The sequence below is a fragment of the Leishmania panamensis genome (assembly GCF_000755165.1).
Source record: "Leishmania panamensis strain MHOM/PA/94/PSC-1 chromosome 9 sequence".
Taxonomy (NCBI): Eukaryota; Euglenozoa; class Kinetoplastea; order Trypanosomatida; family Trypanosomatidae; genus Leishmania; species Leishmania panamensis.
In genome coordinates this window covers 231,764-252,138 of record NC_025888.1, presented here as the reverse complement: position 1 = coordinate 252,138, position 20,375 = coordinate 231,764, and the positions used below count along the sequence as shown (strand labels likewise).

The following is a 20,375-nucleotide window of genomic DNA, read 5'->3' as shown; positions in this document are numbered from 1 at the left end:
AGGTCGGCGATGGGTCGCGCCACGGTTGGATCCTCGAATTCGTGGGCTGCCTCGTGGCCGGCCCCCCTGCCGCCTGACAACTCCAGGCGCCGACGAGTACTGACGTCCTCGCTGTTAACGCGCAGTTGCAACCGCCGCCGTGACTGGCGATGCTGAAAGGTCTCCCGCTCTTCAGTTTCCGCCTGTGCGGCGACACCCTGTCGGTACATGGCCGCCACCGCCGCCTCCGACAACAAGCGCACGAAGAAGTCTGCCACAGCGATGCACTGAGACCCTTCCTCATGCAGACCTGCCGCACTGCTCATCATGCCGCTAGACTCCAGGTACGCGGCAAGTCGCGTGGTGACGTGATGCAGGTGTTGACCAGCAGCCACCACCGACGCGCGAGATTCCTCTCCACCTGCGTACCGCCCACAGACACCGCTCCTCACCTCATTGGATGCCGTCGTGTGAGCAGAGGGTGAGGGGGCGGTCACTAGGAACACCGGCGGCGGCTGCGCGAGCCGCTGCTGCTCTGCGGCTTCGCACTCCAGTGCGTGGAGGGCAAAGGGTGGATTCTGCAACGTGCTCGCGCAGTAGACGTCGTAGGGGCGTCTACGGCAGTACTCCTCGAGACGGTTGATGTTTTCCAAGATGGCAGGCGTTGCTTTCGGGTCCTCTCGCACGCTGCGGCGACCCTCACGTGATTTGCTCAGCCATTGATCGATTAGCCCCTGCGGGAACATTTTGGTCCGCACCTGCACAGGGCTCTTCTTTTGCGTTTGTTTCTGTACGGGTGATGGTCCCACACGCTCAAGGAAAAGGGAATGGGTGTGTGATAGTTTGCGGGTGGAGAGGCTTGGCAGGGACTTCATCGGGGGGATGCGGGGGACTGCAGCGAAGGGAAATGGCATACATGGGAGACAAATTTGACTGCGCATCATCCTTGTGCTCTTTCCCCTCTTACGTTGCCGTCAGACGGGGAGGTGGGCGAGCTGACGGAGAGACACTCTGCGCGGCTCTGTTCTCTTCCTTTCGGATTTCTCGCGGGTGCGAGGGTTGATCAACACCAAACAAACGCCCCTCAAACACACCCGTGCGGTAAGTTCGCAGAAGGGAAGGGAGGGGAGGGGGAGGTGTTAGAGGACTGTGGAGGGTAACGCTGTTACTGATTAAGACACAGACACACATAGTCAGGCGCAGACTCCGCACTCCACGACTGCTGCATCGCATCGAGCGCCGCGTTACGCCAGCACGCCGCGATTGGCTTCGGTGCTCTGACTGGCCGTCACGGCCTGGTTCGCGCCGGGGCGGTTCAGCTTGTACGTTGTCATGAATTCATCCATCTGCTTCTCCTTCTCCATGAGGCCCTTGTTTAGCTGCGTGAGCGCTTCGCGGATGGCAGCTAAGTTCTCCTCAATGTCTGGCAGCACCTCGCCCACCGTGAGCTCCACTAGAGCACCACCGACAAGACGATGACAACAGCGGTCCTTGTTGAGCGGGCGCAGTTCCCTCGCGACGAGGTCGTGCTCGTGGGACTCATTCTCCAGTTCGGCAATGCGGGACATGATGGCGCTCTGCTCCTGACGCATGCGGTTGTACTGTTGCACAATCTGCTCCTCAGTGAGAGAGCCCTCCGATACCTTCGCGTTCGCGCTCATTTTCCGGTCTGCCGAGCGGGTGTGTGTGTGTGGAGCGCGGCAGAGGTGCACGTGGTGGTCGATGAAAAAGAAACCGCGACTGTGAAGTAAGAACAGAGGCAAAATCAAGGGAATCTCGTGATGCTGACCAACAGCGCGCGATGGCCACCGATCGACGTTGTCACGTGCGCACGGTACGACCAAGAAAACCGAAGGGGGAGGAGGATGGTGGCAGTGGTGGTGGAGGCAGACAGAGAGAAAAGAAAGGGAGGGAGGGAGACACACATCGCGGGGCGTGCGCATGTGGGGATCGTTCTCAAGGCGACGTACGCTGATCGTCTGCGGTATACGAGAGAGAGAGAGAGGACGATCGAGGCTGCCTCGACAGCAGTGCCGCGACCGCTCTTGCTCGTTGCTGCCAGAGAGCCATGCAGCATTTTTGTGCCTTATCTCTTTCTTCTTCCTCCATTTTAGCGTGTGTCTTAGCGGAGTGGATAGCATGAATGATGGTTGCTTGTGATTGGGGTTTTTGTGCCCGTGCGTTGGCTAGCACACGGGTCATCGCTGTAGCTGCTCGTCACTGTCACAGGATCGATGTTTCACCCACAGAGTTTCTCTCAGAGAACTGAAGGTATTTTTACTCGCTACATGGGCTAGAGTAGCCGTCACACCGGTAAGACGCGCGCCGCCACGAACTTCTCCAGCAGTCTTATCTTTTTATCGTTCGCTTCCATCTTTTCATTCGCGAGTCCCAGCAGCGCCCAAACGTATCCCCGCTGAGACGCCACGTGGTTGACCCCGTGAAGGACGACAGGCACCTCCAGCCCCAGCCCAGCGGCGCTGCGTATGCCGCACATAATCTTCTTGCCAGGCGGGACAACACCACTGTTGCGGTAACCGCTGTCGCTCACCGCTGCCGAAAGCAGCAGCTTCGCAGCCTCCATCGTGCGGCACTCAACGTGCATGACAAACGGCTCCATTTTGATCGACACGGTGCCGCGTGTAGGAACGGGCAGCGGCGCAGCCTCATCTCCGCTTGCTTGCGCCTCCACCAGCACTCCCTCCACCTCGCCATCATACATACCAGCAGGCGGAGAGCTAGAGGTGGTGCCGTGGCCGTTGGCGCCGCCGCTCACAGAGGCCACGTGGGCCGCGTGCTTCTCCATCTGTGCCGCATCCAGCGCTACATCCTCCGGCGTGGTGGCTGCCCCGCAGAGGAAGCGGACCACCTGAGCCATCTCTATCGGGTGCAGCATGCCGTGCTTCACGAACACCCAGCCGAGCGCCGCCTTGTCGCCCCGCTTCATGCGCGGTTTCGGCGTTGCCGTCTTGTCGGTCCTGCACACTTCGCTGTGCGTGATGTTGTGAAAGAGGGCAATGCGCCCGCTGCAGCTGCTTGTCGTGACGTAGTCCCTGTGCGTGTTGAGCAGGTTCATCACAGGGGTGCACTTCACATCTACGCTGCCCTTAGGGCTCAGGTCACAAGCGTTCGTCTGCAGGTTGGCTAGAATGTGTGTCTTGTGCGTGGCAAACTCCTTGTCTCGTTGCTTCTGCTGTTGTGCGGAGACGTCGTCGGGTTGAGGAAACGGTCGGGGCTTGGGTTCTCCCGTCCTCGATGGCTTCTTGCGCGCCGGCTTCATTCTTGTTGGAGCCGGACCAGGCACTGCGCCAGACATGATGAGAGAAAAAACACCCGCCCACTTGCGTCTCGCTCTCTCTCTGCGTGTGACTGTGCGTCCCACCTCTTACGACGCAACGAGAAATTCTTCACTGAGAAGAGGGTAATGACCACGCAAGAGACAGAGAGAGACAGAGAGAGAGAGAGGGAGAGGGAGAGATCAAGGCTTTTGCGCTAATCGTGAATCGCACATTTCCCATTTTCAAAAGCCCCCCTAAGTGCGCACGCGGCGGCATTGCCACCACCATCGCGGTCATCAAGATCGATCCGCAAGACGTGGAGGGTGGTGCTAGTGGTGGTGGTGCAGAGGGGAAGAAGGCAAGAGAGGGTGGGGGGGGGGGAAGGAGGAGGAGAGACGTGAGGGTAAACGCCTGACTTTCTTTCTCTGAAAGCGGGGCTTTTCTGTCCATCTTTTCGATATGTGCCGAACCACCACCACCACCACCGCAACTCTCCCCGCCCCACATTAACAGCGAAAACAAAACGAGATAAAAACGCATTAAGCCGCAGAGGCCGCGGCGCTCGTGACAGGCAGCTGAGAGAGGGGGGGGGGGAGGAGGCCGGCAGGCGAGTGAAGAGACTCTCTCACACCGCTGAAGAAGAAGGGGAGGGGGGGGGGGAAGAAAATGAGGCGGCAGCAGCACGCATGGCGCAACAAGCGTAGTGGCGACGAGGAGGAAAACTGGTAAAAGAGGAGAGAAGGGGCGGTGTTTGTGTGTGCCACAGAACAAAGCTCTCCCTCTCTCCTTCTCCCTCTTCCACGCACACGTACAAACACCCCCCCTCCACACGCAGTGCTCGAACAGGTAAAGACACCCAGAGAGAGAGAGAGGCGGGTGTGGAGATGAAATGTCAGCAGTGGGAGGCGATTACGATGCCGGTGGTGATGTGGGGTTTTGCTGAGCAACACACAACCGACAACCCACGCGCAATAAAAAGTTGCCGATCTACACGACATTCACCTCGCCTCTTCTTCACGAGCCGATAAGGGACGGCATCTCCACCTCGTCAAACTCCTCGTTATGATCGTCTGATAGAAGGTGAGAGGACGGGGCGGGGGTGATGTGCGACTTTGGCTCAGTGGTGGAGGAGCGGCGTACGACTGCGCGTACATGGGAGCGACTGCTGGTATCGCGCAAACCGAGCACGCCGTACGAACCATACACCGTTGCGGCATCTGCTTGATCACTATTGATGCGAGAGTGATATCGCAAGCCTTGCTCAAGAAGGCAACGCTGTACCACCCCCAGCAGCTCTGCGGAGCGAGAACGCGGGGGTCCACTGATGGTGCTGATGCTCACTGAGGCAAGAGCTGGCAGTCGTGCCTGGGGTGCGAGCATAAGTGCGCCGAAGGGGTCCATTGCCAGGGTTCCTTTTCCGGCATCTTCCAGCGCAGACGCGCCCGTTCGGCTCAACGTGCTGGTATTGGCACTCGTGGCGCTTCGGCGACACCGACGCTGTCGCACCACCGCAACAAGTCTGTCCTTTACAGCCCTGAAGACCAGCCCAGTGAGAGGGACTTCGGCCGCCGCTGCCCGGTCCGCAGGCCACCCGTGCACCGCGGCGTGCTCCATGGTCTCCAACAGGGTATGGTGGACCACAGTGAAGGACTTGTCCATGTTCGTGTTTGACAGCAGCAGAACTGGCAGCGACGTCGCCTCCACGGTGTCGACCAGGTGGCCCTGGATGGTACGGATGGCTTTAAAGGAGGTGACGTACTTGTTATTTTGTGCCCGCATAGACATGCCGCGTGCGCGGACGCAGAGCCGCTCCAGGTGGCTCTCCGCTTTGGGGATGCGAACGAGAACAGGAACGCAGGCTACGCGCGACACAAGAAGCTCGGCGCGCTTCGCCGCCAGGTATCTCGGGAGCAGATGCACCCCTTCCACCACAATCGATTCGCGGCGAGCAAGAAGACGCGCGAGCACCCCGTCGAGGACGCGGAGGACAAGCTCGCACTGTGCCTCGTACCCGTGAACGATGGCGTTCTCGTCGGCGCGCTGCTCATGTCGCACCGCGGCACCGTCATCCGCGGAGACTTCGCCGGCATTTGCGGTCAACTTGTGTGCCTCATACGTGGACACAAAGAGGAACGGGTACTGCGCCTCTTGCCCGCGCAGCCGCGTCCGTAGCACCTGTCGCACTGTGTCGGTGGACAGCACGTTTGGGACGTGTAACTGACTCGCCAGCAGGTTGGCCAGGGTGCTCTTCCCTGCGCCGCTGGTTCCGCCGACAAAGATGACTACAGGGATGCGTCCGGACTGCTGCGCGCACGCCATATTCCACCGGAAAAGCGGCCTAAGCGAAATCATCTGTCCTCGCAGCTCACTCCCCAAGCACTTGATGACGCTCTTGCTCCACGTGACGGCAGGGACCTGCAGAAGGTAGCGGCTATGCTGGGATGCGTCCTGATCATTAGCAGACGACCGCGTCAGCCAGTCCGCCACGAGAACAGGCAACGGTACGGGGAGCTGACGCACTGATGAAAGGAAGGATGTCGGTGCAAGTGATTCGCTGTCCAACAAGACGACTGGCACTCTGAGGGCGGATGCAGATGCGGTGGTGGTGTAGGCTGCTGAGAGAAGCTGTGCAAGCATGTGGTCGGTGGTCTGTCGCACAAGATGCTGCTTAATGCCACAGCAGAGCAGCACACGGTGGAGAGTGTAGCGAGTAAAAGTGGAGGACCCGCTCTCCACGTTACCGATGCATGTTTGAAGCCGATCGGCTGGTGCGCACTCGACGGCTGTCGGTGTGGAGTTGGACGTCACGCAGACGCGGTGGATGAGGCGCGAGAGTCCAATCCAGTACGACAGGGCTTCGTCGATCGACGGGGGTCTCACCGCTTTAGGGATAGGGTGGCTTAATCGGGTCGGCGGTAGGGCAGTCATGAGCATCGATTCTGAGGCATGTGAAACCCGCACGGAGGCACAAACGTAAAGAGAGGAGCAGGACGGCGAGAGAGGAAGAAGAGCGTTTTGGGGTAACGCAAGGAGGAGGCGAAAAAAAAAACAGACTGTAGGAAGAAGCGCCTCGAGTAGCACCAGCAATACACAGCATGACATGTGTGTGTGGGCGCTGACGCTGATAACGAGTGGCTTTTGTGGTTGTGGAGTCCAAGCCGTGCAGGGCTCTCGACAACCACGGATGGGCGCGCTCCTACATCAACAAGGAGCGCGCAGCCGCTTCGAGGGCTCGCGCTTTCTGCTCAACGCTCATTGTTTTCCAAGTGGAAGCAGGCGAGAGAGAGAGAAGAGGACCAAACCGCCGCCGCGATGGGATCAGCACACGAGAACACCAAAAGGAAGAGGGGGGGCTGAGGGACGGAGGGAGAGGGGCGGAGTGATCGAGGAGATCTCAGGTCCACAAACACGACGCCGACTCGCAGCACCGCGAAGGTGGAGAGAGGCGCGCATCTGAGGTTTGTGCGTTATTCGTGTGTGAAACAGCTCAGTGTGTATGTGCGAGTACGTAGAGAGAGGCTTCGGTTACGCTCGGGGGGGGGGGGGGGAACGTACGCCCGAGGTACGCGTTATGATGGAACTAGCTCTATGTATGCGTGACGGTGCAGGAGAGAGATCCGGTGGTCACCGCAGCTGCCGCCGGAGCACTGGCTCGAAAGGGCGTGAGCCTCTCTTCTTCTTTTTTTTTGTGTGTGGGTTCTTTTCCGTGCTGGTGTTTGAAGGACAGAACTCTCTCAGACACAGATCCGTATGCTCACGTACGTGCACAGATGTGCCTCACACTGGCACACGTGAGGCTGGGAGGGAGGGAGGGAGGTCTGCGTACAGAGGGAAGTCTGGACACTGCCTTTGGTAGTCGGTCCTACGCCACTCTCCCATCATCAGAACAACAGCAGACGGCGATCCTCTTTTTCCCTTTCCCTCTTTAGATTCAGCAAGGGTGCCTTGCATTCGCAACTACCCTCTCAGACGGAGACGCACACACACGTGCACGCATCCAGCCACAGGACCACCCACCATTAGTTCTGCAGGCAGTGCACCAGCGCCACTCGGTACCTACTGTACATAGACCATGGCCTTGGCAAGGACGGCTGAGTCGCGCAGCGGCGCGGAGGGGAAGAGGATCTCCATCAAGTTCAGCCAAACGCCGCGGTCGTACAACCCTTTCAGGTCACTCGCGAGCATCTTCTTGACACGCTTGCGGTACGCCTGGTTCTTCTCTCTGCCTTCCTCGTATCCGGGCTCTGTCTTGGGCGGCGGAGGCTCCGTAAGTGCCAGAAGGGCCTTGGGTTTACGTTCGGCTACTTGTTCGAGACGCTCGCGCACCTTCCGGGCCTCGCGATACACCAAGTCCAGCGTCGGTAGCGTCACCACAAACTCCACTGTGTCATCGATCTTGTTGAGGTCGTTCACTGTCAGGTTCGCCATCGCAAAGGTCATCTGGTAGCCCCAGAAGCCGTACAGTACGAGGCCGATGAAGACGGCAAAGAAGAAGAGACACGCCTCAAGCATGTGGAAGTTGATGAGGATCACCGCGTACTGGGAAAGGCTTAGCGACACGGTGTGACCGTTCGGGTAGCGTAGCACCCACCCCCACGCATGGTGTGCCATGAGAAACTGGCGAATACAGCGGAAGAGGTCGAGACAGGCCCAGGTGCAGGAGATGGCGTGGCACAGCAGGAAGCCGAGGAAATGGCGCATCGTCTGTTCTGCCACGTCGTTGTTGATCCACGGGCAGTGGTGGTCGTACCGGCGCACGCACCGATGGCACAACCGGCAGTGCTTGCTGCGGCTGGGCCGAGGAACGTGGCAGGTGATGCAGTTCTGGCCGAGGTGGACGCGCTGCCCCACCGCCGGGCTCACGTACTCCTTTTGTGCAGCGGTGCGCTGTGCGGTCACCTCATCGGGGGCCATGGCATACACCATGCCGTCCACTACGTACCTGTGGTTCAGCACGAACTCCTCGGCGGGAGAGAAAAGGAAGGGGCGGTGGGCTTTGGGGTTGACTGGTGTCGTGCCCTGACCAGGGATACCAACGCCGCGCTTTGCCTGTTTACGCGGCAAAAGCCTCTTCTTGGAGTCGGTGGCGGGTCTCGTCGAAAACTGCCGCCGCTGCGCCTCCATCTCTGCCTCGGCAGTCACGGTACCCGGGTCAGTGAAAGTGGCGCAGACCCACAGGAGCTCAGAGAGCGCCACGAGTCCCCATGACACGGTCTTCGAGACGATGGATGCCTTGAGCCGTGGCAGGGAGACGAGTAGGTACAGCGCCTCCACTGTCCATACAAGGGCAATGTAAAAGATGACCATAAACCAATTACGCTCGTGCAGCGTGTGCTTTACGCAGCGACTGCAGCACAGTCGACCCTTGCGCTGATTACAACCAAATAGGCAACTCACGCAGAGCCCGCACACATTCAGTGGGACGCTAGTGAGGAGACGATGGAGCTTGCCGACGACTCCGTCACGGTGATACCTGGACGGGCCCATGATGATGATGTACATCAAGGTCCCGACCAGAGCGATGGCGCCGATGAAGGCGCCAAACATAAAGATCAACATGGGGTCTTTGCTTCCTTGTCTCGCGCGACTGCATCACATCTGTATGTGCATGTATGCACGTGTGGTGGTGGTGGTGGTGGTGGTGGTCACAGGAGAGATGGCCATGAGGGAGGTCGAAAGCTGATTGGGTGGCCTATGCAGGAGAGGGAGAGAGGCTTGGCGACGGTGATACCGCAAGGCGTTGCGCAAGGTCGAGTCTCACTTCCAGCGCCTCTTGCTCTCTCCGTTCGTGCACAGCTCACTCATGCGCCCACGTACTCACAGAAGGATTGGGTGGGTTTGACGGTGTCGCTGGGGAAGTGACAGCGAGCAGAGGTCGTTTGTCGCTCGGGTGGGCGTGCGCCTGCAGGGAGAGGGGGGGGGGGGGGGGGAGGGAAGGGGATCGGCGGGTGGCGAGAAACGGCCGAAGGCACAGAGAAAAAAAAAGAAGGGGCGAGTACATAAACACACAAACGAACTTCTCTCCTCGTTTCCGGCAGCGGCTTCAAGGTTGCACCGAGTCTCTGTCGTGAGGCCCCTTCACTACTGGGTCCACGTGGCACGGGGTCACTGCCTCGTTCAGGGGTTCCTCGGCACCCATCCCCTTCGCCAGGCCGGTGCCTAAGTCGGTTGGTGAGTCGATGAACGCCCGAAAAGGAGCCGGCACGTTGCCCTTTTCGTGGGCCACCACCACTTGTCTGGACTTCTTCACAAAGGACGGTGTGGGCGCCATGGGGCGACGATGGGCGGGCCTGGGTGGGCGGCATGCCGTCACGACGGCTGTGGGCGTCGCCGACCCATCCTCCTCTACGCTACCGTTGACACTGTGCTCTAGCGGAGCACCAGCACTCATGACACTGCCCGTTCTGTTCGTTTTGTGGACCGCAGCGGCGGCTGGTGAGGCCTTGATAATTGAGTCCACGTTACCATTGATGGGGCCCTGCGTGACACTGTGCGAGTGCTGTGCGCAGGAGGTATCTGGAGGTGGTGCATTGGAGGCCTGCATGCCGCCGTTGAGAAGTGTAGGGCAGTCTACTGGGTTGATTAGGTGGTGCAATATAACACTGCTGCTTGTGCTGTCCTCCTTGTCCTGATGCGCTTCCAGCCCGAGCAACTCGCTGCTCAGAGATGACTGCACCGCTGCTGCAGCGTGGCGGAGCGATACGAGAGAAACCAACTGGTCGTCATCTTCAATGGATTCACTAACCTTGGCGGTGAGGTCCATCTGGGCAACCTCATCCTCCTCCTCCTCCATTGCCGCGTTGTTGTGAACCGCATGCGACAGCGGAGGCGATGCTGCAGTGCTGCCGCCGTCCCGATGTGACACCTTTTCTGGGAATGGGGACGACCCCTGCTGCGGTTGGCGTTCCCACGTGCTAGTCAGCGAGTCACGGAGCGAGGCGCTGTTGGTGCGCTGCTGACTTTTTTCACTGCCGCTCCTCTTGATCGCCTCAAAACGTCCCAATACAGTGCGGCGCAACGGGGTGCTGACGCTGGAGCCGCCGCCGCCGCCGCCGGAGCCGTTTGTACTGGCCATGCCGTCAATATTGAGGGAGCGCAGGGAGCTGGTGCTGTGCCGCCCAGCAGGGGGAGGAACAACGGGTGCAGAGATGAGAGGGGAGGAGAGCTGATAAGAGCCCTGATGGTGTGGTGACGCGCTTCTTTCCGTCGTGTGCACCGATGAGACTCGGTCCATGTTGCTTGCCTCGAGGCCGGGGACGACTATGCAGTTCAGGCTGGAGTTGGTGTCACCCGTTACGCCGCCGATCCCTGGCGGGGCTCCGACAGTTTGCGTGGGTGGGACGATGTGGGATGAGGAGGAGTCAGCGAGATGCTGCTGATGCGACGCTATGAAGTCCTGGCTGCGGATGCGGCAGTCCACAGACGCGAGTTGAGAACAAGGTGGGGCGTCGCAGTCGAGCTGTCGGTGTGTGCTACTGGAAAGCTGGGGGGAAAAGCTGCCGTCGTGCGAGGGGCCACCGGATGGAGCGTTCGCCAGCGGAGAAGAGTGGGAGACAGAGATAGATAACGACCCGCACTCCAGTCCACTTGCCACAGCGGGGGACGAAGCGCCTGCTGACTCAGAGATCATGCGCGAGGGTTGCGGCGCCATCTCCGCTATGCGTCGCTGGAGGTCCCCATGCCCCTGGCACACGGCGTCATTGCGTCGCTGACGGCTCAGCCGGGAGTTGGACATTAGCATCGGTGCAGTGGGTCGCATCACTCTCAGAACGCCCCCGTTTCTTGCTGTGGCGCTCATTTTGCTGTCGCGCGCCGAACCGCTCACCACAACTTGGTTGTTTTTCTGCCGCTCACCAAACCGCTGCACTGTGTAGCGTATTGCGTCCACCCACTGGTCCCGCTGCTCCGGCGAGGGAGCGTAGAAGATGATGCGCTTCGGGGGGCTTGATAAGACGAGCTCGAAGCAGTTGATCGTGTCCAGAGACGTGTCATCGCGCACCTTCACCACGTGCAGCCCTGAAAGCGGAATCGTGCCACGGACGCGGAGGTGGCCGTTGCTGCTTTCCTCAGTATAACACAGCCAATCGCTGAAGAGAAAGATGAGACGCTCGTGCCGACCACGTCCAAAGCGCTTCAGCAGACGACCGTAGTGGATGAGGATGCGGTGGCTGTAATCCAGCGATATCTCAGCGGAGGTCAGAGCTGAAGCAGAGCTGTTGTTTATCGACTCGCCGCCGGCGAGGCCAACGCCTCCCCCGCTGTTCGTAGAGGCACCCTGGATGTCCATCAGTGCCATGATCCCCTTCACGTCGTGTAGGGAAAGCTCCTCCATGACGAGGTTCGTCTCCTCGCTAATGCGCCACGCAGCGATGTTGACAAAGCGGCTTCGCAGTCGTTCACGGTCCTCCCACAGCAGCGCGTCACTCTCCACCAGGCATCGAGCCACGTGGCTGTAGCGGCGCAGGATGTTTAGCGGGGTGGCAAGAAGCACCAGGAGTGTGCGGAAGCCCTCCCACATCGCGGGGATAGGAGGGAGGTGGGCTGCAGGGGGCGGGGCCGCCGGTGTAGGGTAAGAGCGTCGGGCACCACCACCACCGCCGCCGACCGGCGTCCCTGTCGACGGCGCCTGACCCTGCCCGCCCGCTGTGGTGGGCCGCTTCAGCCCCGAGGACGCTGGTATGCACACCCGACCATCTTCCGGAATGCCGGATGGCCCGAAGGAACGCCAGAGAAAGTCCACAAAGAGCTCATTTTGAAGAATTGTCTTTTGGTCCACCTCCGACAGGTGCGCGAGGGAGGCCACCGACACACGAGAAGATGTCGATGACTTCGCACACCAGCGCCACAGTCGCGATAACCGCAGCATCTGCGGCGCTGTCCGCTGCGTGTACTTGACCGCGTACATCATGTGCTCCGCCATGAAGTGCTTCATCTGATCTGACTCGAAGAACTCGCATACGATGGCGCCAATCTCGCGGTAGACGCTGCAAGCGCCTGCGACAGCGCTAGGGGAAGGATTACGTAAGGCAGAGGCAGGCGTGGCGGCGGATGAGTGGGACACTGCGCTCACCATGTCCTCCCCCAGAGCCGTGCCGGGAGAGGGGTTGTAGGCAGCCCCGCTGTTCGCAGTGTCCCGGGTCGCCAGGTGCAGCTCCTCCACGATGTGGGTGAGGCGTTGAAGCATGGTGTCGAGCTGCCTCACGAGGGCGAGGTACACCGTGTACAGCGCGGGTAGATTGGCGAAGGTGTCCCAGTACTGTCTGGAGGTCAGCGGGACGCGTGCCTCCGCCTCGCTGGTCGATGACGAGGAGACCTTTGCGTTCGCTACACTCTTCATTGAAGCTCCATAGACTGTCTTGTGCGCCTTTGCAGTTGTTTTGGCCTTCTTGGCCGATGTCGTCTGCTGCTGCTGTGCAGGCGGCGCCGTCTCGCACACGGCGGGCTGGGGTGATAGGCGTCGCGCTTTTGCCTCACTAGCCGCCGTGGCTGCCATTGGGGAGGACGCTGACGAGTAGGCGTACCTGCTTGGAGGGCTGAGGCGGTTCAACACACTAGGCGGTAGCGAGCTCAGCTGTGGAGCGGCAACGACTATGGGTCTCTGGCTCGGCGGCAGACACACTTGGGCCAAGGGATTGTGAATATTCTCGATCAGGTAACTCAACTGTGCCAGTGTCACCTCCTCGTCCTGCAGGAGATGACCCAGCACACGGAGGCACACCACAGCAGCATCAGCGGCTGGCATCTGTAGGTTGCTCATACGACTCAGAGGCGAGTATTTCGTTTCTTTCCCTCTCTCTGTGTGTGTATAGCTGGTGCCGAAGTGCTGAAGGAAAGAAAGAGAGCAGTGGCGGAGACGTGACTGGAGTGGCACCACAGCAAGCACACGCACGCACAGACATGCACATACACGCAGGTAACGCAACGAGGGGATCGTTGACTGGAAATCACGCAAATGCGAAATGAGGTGAGTCAAGCGAAGGGGCTCGTGTGAGGGCCGCGGCTTTCTTCGCCTTCTCTTTTACTCGCACTCGTGTATCACCCAGTTTGTGCGATTGCTCTGTGAGTACGACTTCTATTGCCCTTAGGTGCCGCTTGGGAGTCGCGACTACAATCGAACCGCAGCCACGGAGGGGGAAAGGATGTGTGAAGGTAGCGACAGATGGGGCCTGGAGGAGGAGAGGCGGGCGAGATGTGTGGAGCGGTTTCTCGCGGTCAATGCGGGGGGGGGGGGAGGGAGGGAATAAGCAAAAGGAAAGGAAAAGCACAGTGGACAGAACACTCGGGGGCGCAGTAAACACGCGGCTCACTCCCTCAGCAGAGCGGGACAGTGTGAGCGGAGGTGCGGCAGTGCAGATAGCGCGCCGACACACAAAATGCTACGTGAAGCGAATTCACAAAAGAACGAGCCCCCCCAAAACCGAGACTGGCAAGAGGCGGGCGGGCGGGGGGAGGGGGAGTGAGAGAGGGAGAAGGAGGCCGACCGCGTACACAGAGGAGAGAAGCTGGGGAGAGAGAAGCAGAAGACAGTGCGCACTGTGTCAAGGCTGCTGAGAAAGGATGGCGGGGCGGGGCGGAGAAAGTGAGTTTGGTGGTCGCAGCAATGGTCACCGTGTAATGGTGAGGGTTGGGCGCGTTTATTGTGGGAACAGCCCCCCTCACCCCCCGAGTACCAAGAGGCAAAGGGCCATACAAGGAAGATGAAACGGGCAGAGACAGGAGAAAAGAGTGAAACATGTGCGAGTAGAGGGAGAATGGTGTTCACAGAGAGTGTGTGCGATTCACGCACGAGCGTTGACCTGCGTATCGGAGCACCCACAGGAGGGGGCAGGCGATGAGCGAGGGGGGAGACGTATAGATTGATAAAGATAGGGGGGTACGCCGTTGAGGAGGAGACAGTGGGGCACGTATGCGATGCGCAGCGCCCCAGTGTCATTCGTTTTAGTTCGCTTCACGGATAGTCGGAGAGACTCTGAGGAGGAAACGCGCACAGAGAGGCGGAGTTTAAGTGAAGCGAGCGAGCGAGAGGGAGAGGGAGAGAGAGAGCGTAACGAGCGTTTACTGTACGGGGAGAAGCGATAGCAGCCAAGCAGTAACGGTGAATGCATGCACACACGCGCGTGCGCGCGAATTTGTGCAATGACTTGCAATGTGAAGGTCATCACAGCGCTCGTCCGTCCATGCACTCGAGCAGCCACCCAATCCGCTTGCGGTGCAGCTCGCCTTCACACAGCATGTTGGCGTGCGTCACGGCGGAGGCGGCGGCCGCTCCCTGCGGTACGACAAAGGAGGTGGGCTGGAAGGTGTTGCGCAGGTCTTGCAGCTGTGCCACGGACGCGATAACGTTGCCAAGCCCATTCGCGAAGAACCAATTTCTCACCGCTGAGTCAAACTTGGAGGCGCTGCCAAAGTCGGTGGAGTACGGTATCTGCTGCCCATCCCGGCCAAGCGGGTTGTCGTGCACCGCGTTCTCTAGCATGCGCTGCAGCAGGGGGTCAGCGTCCTGCATGGCAGCTCTGCCGAGGCCGCCGGAGTCGCTAGTTTCCTGTGCCTTACTCGAGGCTGCCACATACCGACGGAGCGGCGTCACTTGCTGCAGGAGTACGCTAATCGTGTTTAGCACCGCGGCACGGATAGGGGTGGGCATAAATGGGCAGTACGCCAGGTTCAGCATTGCCGTCACGCCGCCGGTCTGCACAAGACGGCGCAGGCTCGACGGACTGTAGTGACAAGCGGCCTCCACGGCATCCACGAGTGCCACAACGACGCGGACAAGCGATGGGTTGACAGAAACCTGTGAGCGACCCGACTCTCGCAACGTCGCTGTGAGGGCTGCTGCTGTTGTAGCGGCCGAGGTGCCGGACAGGCGTGCACCACCCACACTGCCGCCGCCGCCGCCGCCACTGCCACTGCCACTGTTGTTGTTTATGCCGAGATTTCTTTTCCCACACTGATGGGTTTGCTCCTCGCCTTCCTGCTCCTCCAGCTCCCGCCGCTGAGAGGTGAAGAGGGCGTCAATGTGGCTGCGCATGCACTGGAACACCTCCGTCGCGTAGTACAACAGGCACCCGTCAGAGCAGCAACGCCGCTGGTGGTAGAGCATCAGACACGTACCCTGGATGTAGCGGAGGGCCAGCTCCTGCTCTTCATAGGTGACAGCCGTCGCCGCTTGCAGTAGTTTGTTCTGCTGCGATGGCGGTGTCCCTTGAGGTGCCGTACCAGCCGCTGCCCCCACAAGACTTCGCGAGGTTGTCGGAAGCGTAGTCCACTGCAGCGCCATGTCACTCGGCAGCTGGATGCTGATGGGGACGCCAGTGCTCATGGCGTTGCGCACCTCCAGCCGAGGTACAAGGATTGTGTTAAAAATTGAGCTCGTGTAGTCCACCCCTTCCAGCGCGTGCTGCACAACGTCCCAGGAGGGGCTGCGTAGCGCATTAGCACAGCGGGCGATCGCCGCCTCGCTGCTGCGTCGCTGCGGCGACTCAGGGAAGGAGGGAGACTGCTGGTGGTAGTCCCCATGGACGACGGTTGGCGATGACCCGCCCAACACCTCGACGCGCACTGCATCGTAGGGCGGGAGCACCATGCTGGATCGACCAAGTGGGGCGGCTGCAGCTGCGCTGTCGGCGTGGGGCGTATCCGACTTGGTCTGCTGCAGCTGCTGTTCTTGCTGTCGCTCAGCTGACTCGATCGAGGCCTGCGTCGTCCACTGCAAGAGTTGAGCCATCGCCTCCTTCAATCCTTCCATTCGCATCGTGTGCAGCTTTGACGACATCTTCTGCACGCTCAAACGCAGCCGCGCCGCAATTTCGCGTTCGAGCGCCTCACGGCAGGCAAGCTGCAGGAAGGGGGCCGTGTAGAAAGCGTCAACAGCGGCTGCGACAGTGATGGCATCGCTGCCTGTGCGTAGGCTACTGGGGATGGGACGCGGCTTGGCTTGGTTGTACTGCACCCTGCGTCGGAGCATTGTTGACGTTTTCTCGGTTGAAGGAAGGTTACCGTCTGACTGCTGTGTCTGCTGCTGCCGCTGCGCAAGCTTGGCTACTCTATCGCTGTCATCGCGCTTCTTATCATCGGAAGACATTAGCGCGGTGTGACCGACGATGCCACCGCCGCCAGCGAAGGTGCGGTGCCTGGATTTCCACATAGGAGAGTGGGTACTTGCAGCGCTGCCCGAGTCGGCGGCGGTGTTGCGGCTGGTAAGCTGGCGGTAATGTTGGCGCGAGAGCTGTGGACGGGATGCGAAGGAGTACAGATCATTCACGTTGCGGCGCAGCAGCAGGTGTGAGGACGAGACAAGCGTTCCGGGCGTGGTGGTGGTCGGCGACCGGGCCATTGACGACGCGGGATTTGCAGTTGCTGCTCCTGTTATAGCCACCGACGCACTCGCAGGTGGGCCGTCCAGCCCCACAGGCGCGCGGGAGAAGGATGCCCGCGGCATGATGGGGAGGGGGTAATTATGTGCCCGTGTAGGTGTGCAGAGTCGTGTCAGCTGGTCGTACTGATCGGGCATCAAGCGTGACGTGCTCGCTTGTGGACTTCCCTGTAGAGAGTTGCTTCTGCCCGCGCAGAGAGAGAGGAGGAGAAGAGGCGAATGAGTCGTCGATGGTGTTCCAATGAAGATATTCGCACACACAAAACTGCCTGTGCACGTCGACCGCCGGCGACGGACGCAGGCTGGGAGACGAAGAGAGGCTTTTCCTTGTTTTGTCGCCAACGTATCACCATTCTACCACGAGAGCACACCAACTAATGCACATGCACATCACCCCCACCCCCCACCCCGTCCTACGCCGTTGTTTCGCTACGGCTATTCGTCAAGGAGCGGGAGTCCAGCCCAGCACCGTCCGGGGGTCGCTCAGCCCCACTGCCATATGCCACTCCGCGTAGCCGCGCAGGCCAGGCCCGGGGGTTGCGCGGGTACATCACTGCAAAACGGAGAAAAGGGCGGTTATGGCCGTTGGGTGGGGTCCACATACGTAGTGAATCGTCGACACGGTTGGTGGTGAGTCGGCACACACGTGATGATGGCTGCGCGTGTCGCTGGCACACCGTCCAGCTCAGACCTCTCCGCCAACACCGAGAGTCCGCATGGCCGTAGACTCGAGGGCAGGCTGCGAGCCCGGATACGACGCACAGGACAGGTGACCGGGCAGCAGCAGGGGATGAGAAGAGCGATTCCACCAAAGATTAAAAAAAAATATAGGAGTGACACCGATGCACATGTTGGGGATGGAGCTAGGAGAGCCAGGCTGGTCGGCTCGCACAAGGGGCTTCTCCCTGAGCACTGCGGTACACAGTCAAGAAAAGAACGCCGACTCAATCACTTGAGAGGCGCACATGTACATATGCTCAAGCGTTGGCGTGCGTGCGTGGGGAGAGGGAGGGTGGTTGGTCGAGGCGCGCGAGCGCCCGAGAAGAGGAGGTGAGCACGCCGCGGGTCATCCATCCCTTCTCAGACCTTGGCAGCCTTCCCCACTTCCTTCAGCCGGCTCGTCGCTACCTTCCAAGCCCAGGCTGTACACGCACTCGGCGTGCCGATCACCACCTCCTGCAAGCACTTGCCGTTCTTTGCCCAGTGGAGAATCCCGTCTTCGGGGTCGCAGAGATACGCGACATGAATTTGCAAGGTCCGACCAGGGCCCTGCAGTCTATCAGGTTCGCAGTGGATACCACCAGTGTACATGTCCACCGCGAAGACCGAGGGCGTATTGGTGTGGTGAGGGATGTACCGCTGCGAGACCTTCGCTGTCTCACCAGCCGAGGCCGCCTTGAGCTTGTCTTTGGGCGTCTTTTTCACCTCCTCCGCGTCGGCGACGCTCACTGCGTGCGGGGCCTCGGGGTACCGCGTGGGCCACTGCAGGCGGCCACCACCGCGGAACAACGTTGAGGCCGGTGTAACGCACGCGCGGCGGGCCAGGTGCACATCCCCCGCCGGGTCCGCGATCACCATAACCCGGCTGTTACGATGGCTTTGATAGGGTTGCCAGGAGCCTATCGGGATCACCGGGGCTCGCTGGAAGGGGCTTGTTGTGCGGTTGAAGATATCCGGCGTGTAGGCGGAGATGTCGTGGCTCGGCAGGAGGCCAAGTCGCTGTGCTACGAGCGGTGCCTCGCGGCTGTCAAAGCGCTGTGCGACGAAGACCTGGTGCATCACCTCCAGCCCGTAATCACTCACGGAGATGTTGTCGACATGGAGAGGCGGCGGTGGCTGTTGTGCCGCGTAGGCCGCAGTGTTCCTCCTCTCCACCTCCGTAGGTGTGATGATCCGCGCTTCCCGCTGCAGTGCCGTAGCGGGGTCCAAGGTAGTCGAGGTGCTTGGGTCCACGAGATGGCTGGCTTCCAGGTGCATAATGCGCCGGGCCAGCGGGTAGTACTCGTAGTGGTCTCCGTAGGCGCGATGCAGGGTGGTGAGGGATATGTGCTGAACCTCCGAGGTGAGAACGTCGTGCATGTGCATGAGGCGCGCGTGATGTTGTAGGTGGTGCATCGGCACCCCGGCTGCAAGTGGATCGTTAGTGCGAGCCTCGCCCATGCGGTAGCGCACGTACTCCTCTAGCGACTCCAACTCACGGGTGACGTTCGAGAGCTGCAGCTGCAACTGCGTGCGGTTGTCGACAAGGTGACGACCCAGTTGGTCCCAGCCTCTCTCCACGCGATCGCGCTGGATCTGGTGGCCATGCGCGTAGATGCCCTCGAGCACGGCCGCTGCCGCCTGCTTCTCTTGCTGCACTTCGAGCGACGTGTAGAGGGAGTAGTACCCCTTGTCCACCAGCATCGCCCGGGCAGAGGTGTGGTGCGGGTACAGCCTGTCCTCATACGTGGACGGCGTGGCGATTTTGTACTGTGACGCACTGACTCTGCGCTCTTTCCACAGCACCAACATAGCTGCACGCGCTGCTTCCAATGCGCGATCATTCGCCTCTACTATGGCCGGATCTCCACTGAGTCGGTGCGGCGAAGCGCCGTCGTACGGGGTGCCCTGAAGGACAACTTCATCCTCTGCCGCACAGCAGTCCACAATGCCGTCACCAACGAGCGACGGCGCTAGCAGCTGGGTCACCGTACCACAGGTGCACACAAAGGGAAGCACCGGGCCGGTGGAGACGTAGAGACGGTCACCAACGTCGCCGTGCTTCCGCCGCTGCAGCGGGTAGCCGCGTGCCTCGGCGTCTTCCTGCGCAATCACGTCGTCGGCTTCCCACAGACGCAGCTGCTGATTCGAGATGAGGTACGACTTCCAGCGCGTGCCAGCTGCCGGGGTGAGGGGGCCAGACATGGAGCAGGCATTTGTCAGCAACTCGTCTGTGCCGTCTAGGCAGTCGCAGTAGTCATCGTTCACGCGGCTCAGTGGAATGCGCTGAGAGACCACATTGACTGGCTGAACATCCGAGTGCCATCGCACTTCGCGCGGTGTGAGAACCACCCGCAGAGTGGGGAATAGACTGTCACTCTCGCGGTTCGAATCCGCCGAGCCGGCGTGGCGCCACGCCACGCCGAGGCCTGCCTGGCACGCCGCAAGCACTTCAGGCCGCCCTTCTGACCGCAGATCGACCACGCGTGTGCCGCAGCTGAACAGAGGCGGCGGCGTTGACATGCGGCGCGGATGCAAAAAGGTCGCACTGTAGTCCTCAAGGGTGTAGCAGCGGAGGCGTGTTGATGGCGATGTTTGTGTTGTGTGAATCGACGTGTTCTCAGCGACAGCCGAGCCTGAGCCAGACGTGGTCCCTTCTGGCACCAGTGGCGGGGCACGTTTTGACCTTATCAGCTGCGGCGGAGCGAGACCACGGCGTTGATCGAAGTGCTCGCCAAAGCTGCCACCTCCGCCAGCATCGTCTTCGTCAGTGACCCTCCTCGCTGTCAGAGCACTGATAATGAAGTTTGACATCCACATAGGAAACCATTCGCGGCCCTTGCCTGCCATCTCCAGACGAACCAAGGTCCTCCCCACATCAGCCCCGTCCACGACGTACAGCTGCACCAGTAGGAAGCTTATCAGAGTCGAGAGGAAAAAGGCGCCAATGAGACCAAAACCTGAGATAACGACGCAGGACGGACTCAACAGGACCGTAGGGTGTAAAGAAGGATCAGCTACTGGGCTTGCAGAAGTGTTCACTGGCG

At 60.4% G+C, this 20,375-nt stretch overlaps 8 protein-coding genes across 8 annotated transcripts, besides 1 other annotated feature; all 8 read right to left on the bottom strand.

The window, feature by feature from the left end:
* On the bottom strand, nt 1-725 carry LPMP_090690 (hypothetical protein; the record flags this gene model as incomplete). Its single annotated transcript, XM_010706005.1, has 1 exon — nt 1-725. A coding segment is annotated over one exon (725 nt), but the record flags the coding sequence as incomplete, so codon positions are not given.
* Nucleotides 726-1,223: 498 nt separating this feature from the next.
* Nucleotides 1,224-1,640, bottom strand: LPMP_090680 (prefoldin subunit 2, putative; the record flags this gene model as incomplete). Its single annotated transcript, XM_010706004.1, has 1 exon — nt 1,224-1,640. The coding sequence occupies one exon, from the start codon at nt 1,638-1,640 to the stop codon at nt 1,224-1,226; it is 417 nt and encodes a 138-aa protein (XP_010704306.1).
* A 644-nt stretch (nt 1,641-2,284) lies between these two features.
* LPMP_090670 (methyltransferase, putative) lies at nt 2,285-3,295 on the bottom strand (the record flags this gene model as incomplete). The annotated part of the gene is made up of 1 exon (XM_010706003.1): nt 2,285-3,295. The coding sequence occupies one exon, from the start codon at nt 3,293-3,295 to the stop codon at nt 2,285-2,287; it is 1,011 nt and encodes a 336-aa protein (XP_010704305.1).
* A 976-nt stretch (nt 3,296-4,271) lies between these two features.
* Nucleotides 4,272-6,359, bottom strand: LPMP_090660 (hypothetical protein; the record flags this gene model as incomplete). Its single annotated transcript, XM_010706002.1, has 1 exon — nt 4,272-6,359. One exon carries the CDS (start codon nt 6,357-6,359, stop codon nt 4,272-4,274), a length of 2,088 nt encoding a protein of 695 aa, XP_010704304.1.
* Nucleotides 6,360-7,313: 954 nt separating this feature from the next.
* LPMP_090650 (palmitoyl acyltransferase 5, putative) lies at nt 7,314-8,816 on the bottom strand (the record flags this gene model as incomplete). The annotated part of the gene is made up of 1 exon (XM_010706001.1): nt 7,314-8,816. The coding sequence occupies one exon, from the start codon at nt 8,814-8,816 to the stop codon at nt 7,314-7,316; it is 1,503 nt and encodes a 500-aa protein (XP_010704303.1).
* A 484-nt stretch (nt 8,817-9,300) lies between these two features.
* Nucleotides 9,301-13,014, bottom strand: LPMP_090640 (hypothetical protein; the record flags this gene model as incomplete). The annotated part of the gene is made up of 1 exon (XM_010706000.1): nt 9,301-13,014. The coding sequence occupies one exon, from the start codon at nt 13,012-13,014 to the stop codon at nt 9,301-9,303; it is 3,714 nt and encodes a 1,237-aa protein (XP_010704302.1).
* Nucleotides 13,015-14,415: 1,401 nt separating this feature from the next.
* LPMP_090630 (hypothetical protein) lies at nt 14,416-16,767 on the bottom strand (the record flags this gene model as incomplete). The annotated part of the gene is made up of 1 exon (XM_010705999.1): nt 14,416-16,767. The coding sequence occupies one exon, from the start codon at nt 16,765-16,767 to the stop codon at nt 14,416-14,418; it is 2,352 nt and encodes a 783-aa protein (XP_010704301.1).
* A 289-nt stretch (nt 16,768-17,056) lies between these two features.
* Nucleotides 17,057-17,379: a repeat region.
* Nucleotides 17,380-17,709: 330 nt separating this feature from the next.
* LPMP_090620 (hypothetical protein) lies at nt 17,710-19,851 on the bottom strand (the record flags this gene model as incomplete). The annotated part of the gene is made up of 1 exon (XM_010705998.1): nt 17,710-19,851. The coding sequence occupies one exon, from the start codon at nt 19,849-19,851 to the stop codon at nt 17,710-17,712; it is 2,142 nt and encodes a 713-aa protein (XP_010704300.1).
* Between the last annotated feature and the right edge of the window lie 524 nt (nt 19,852-20,375).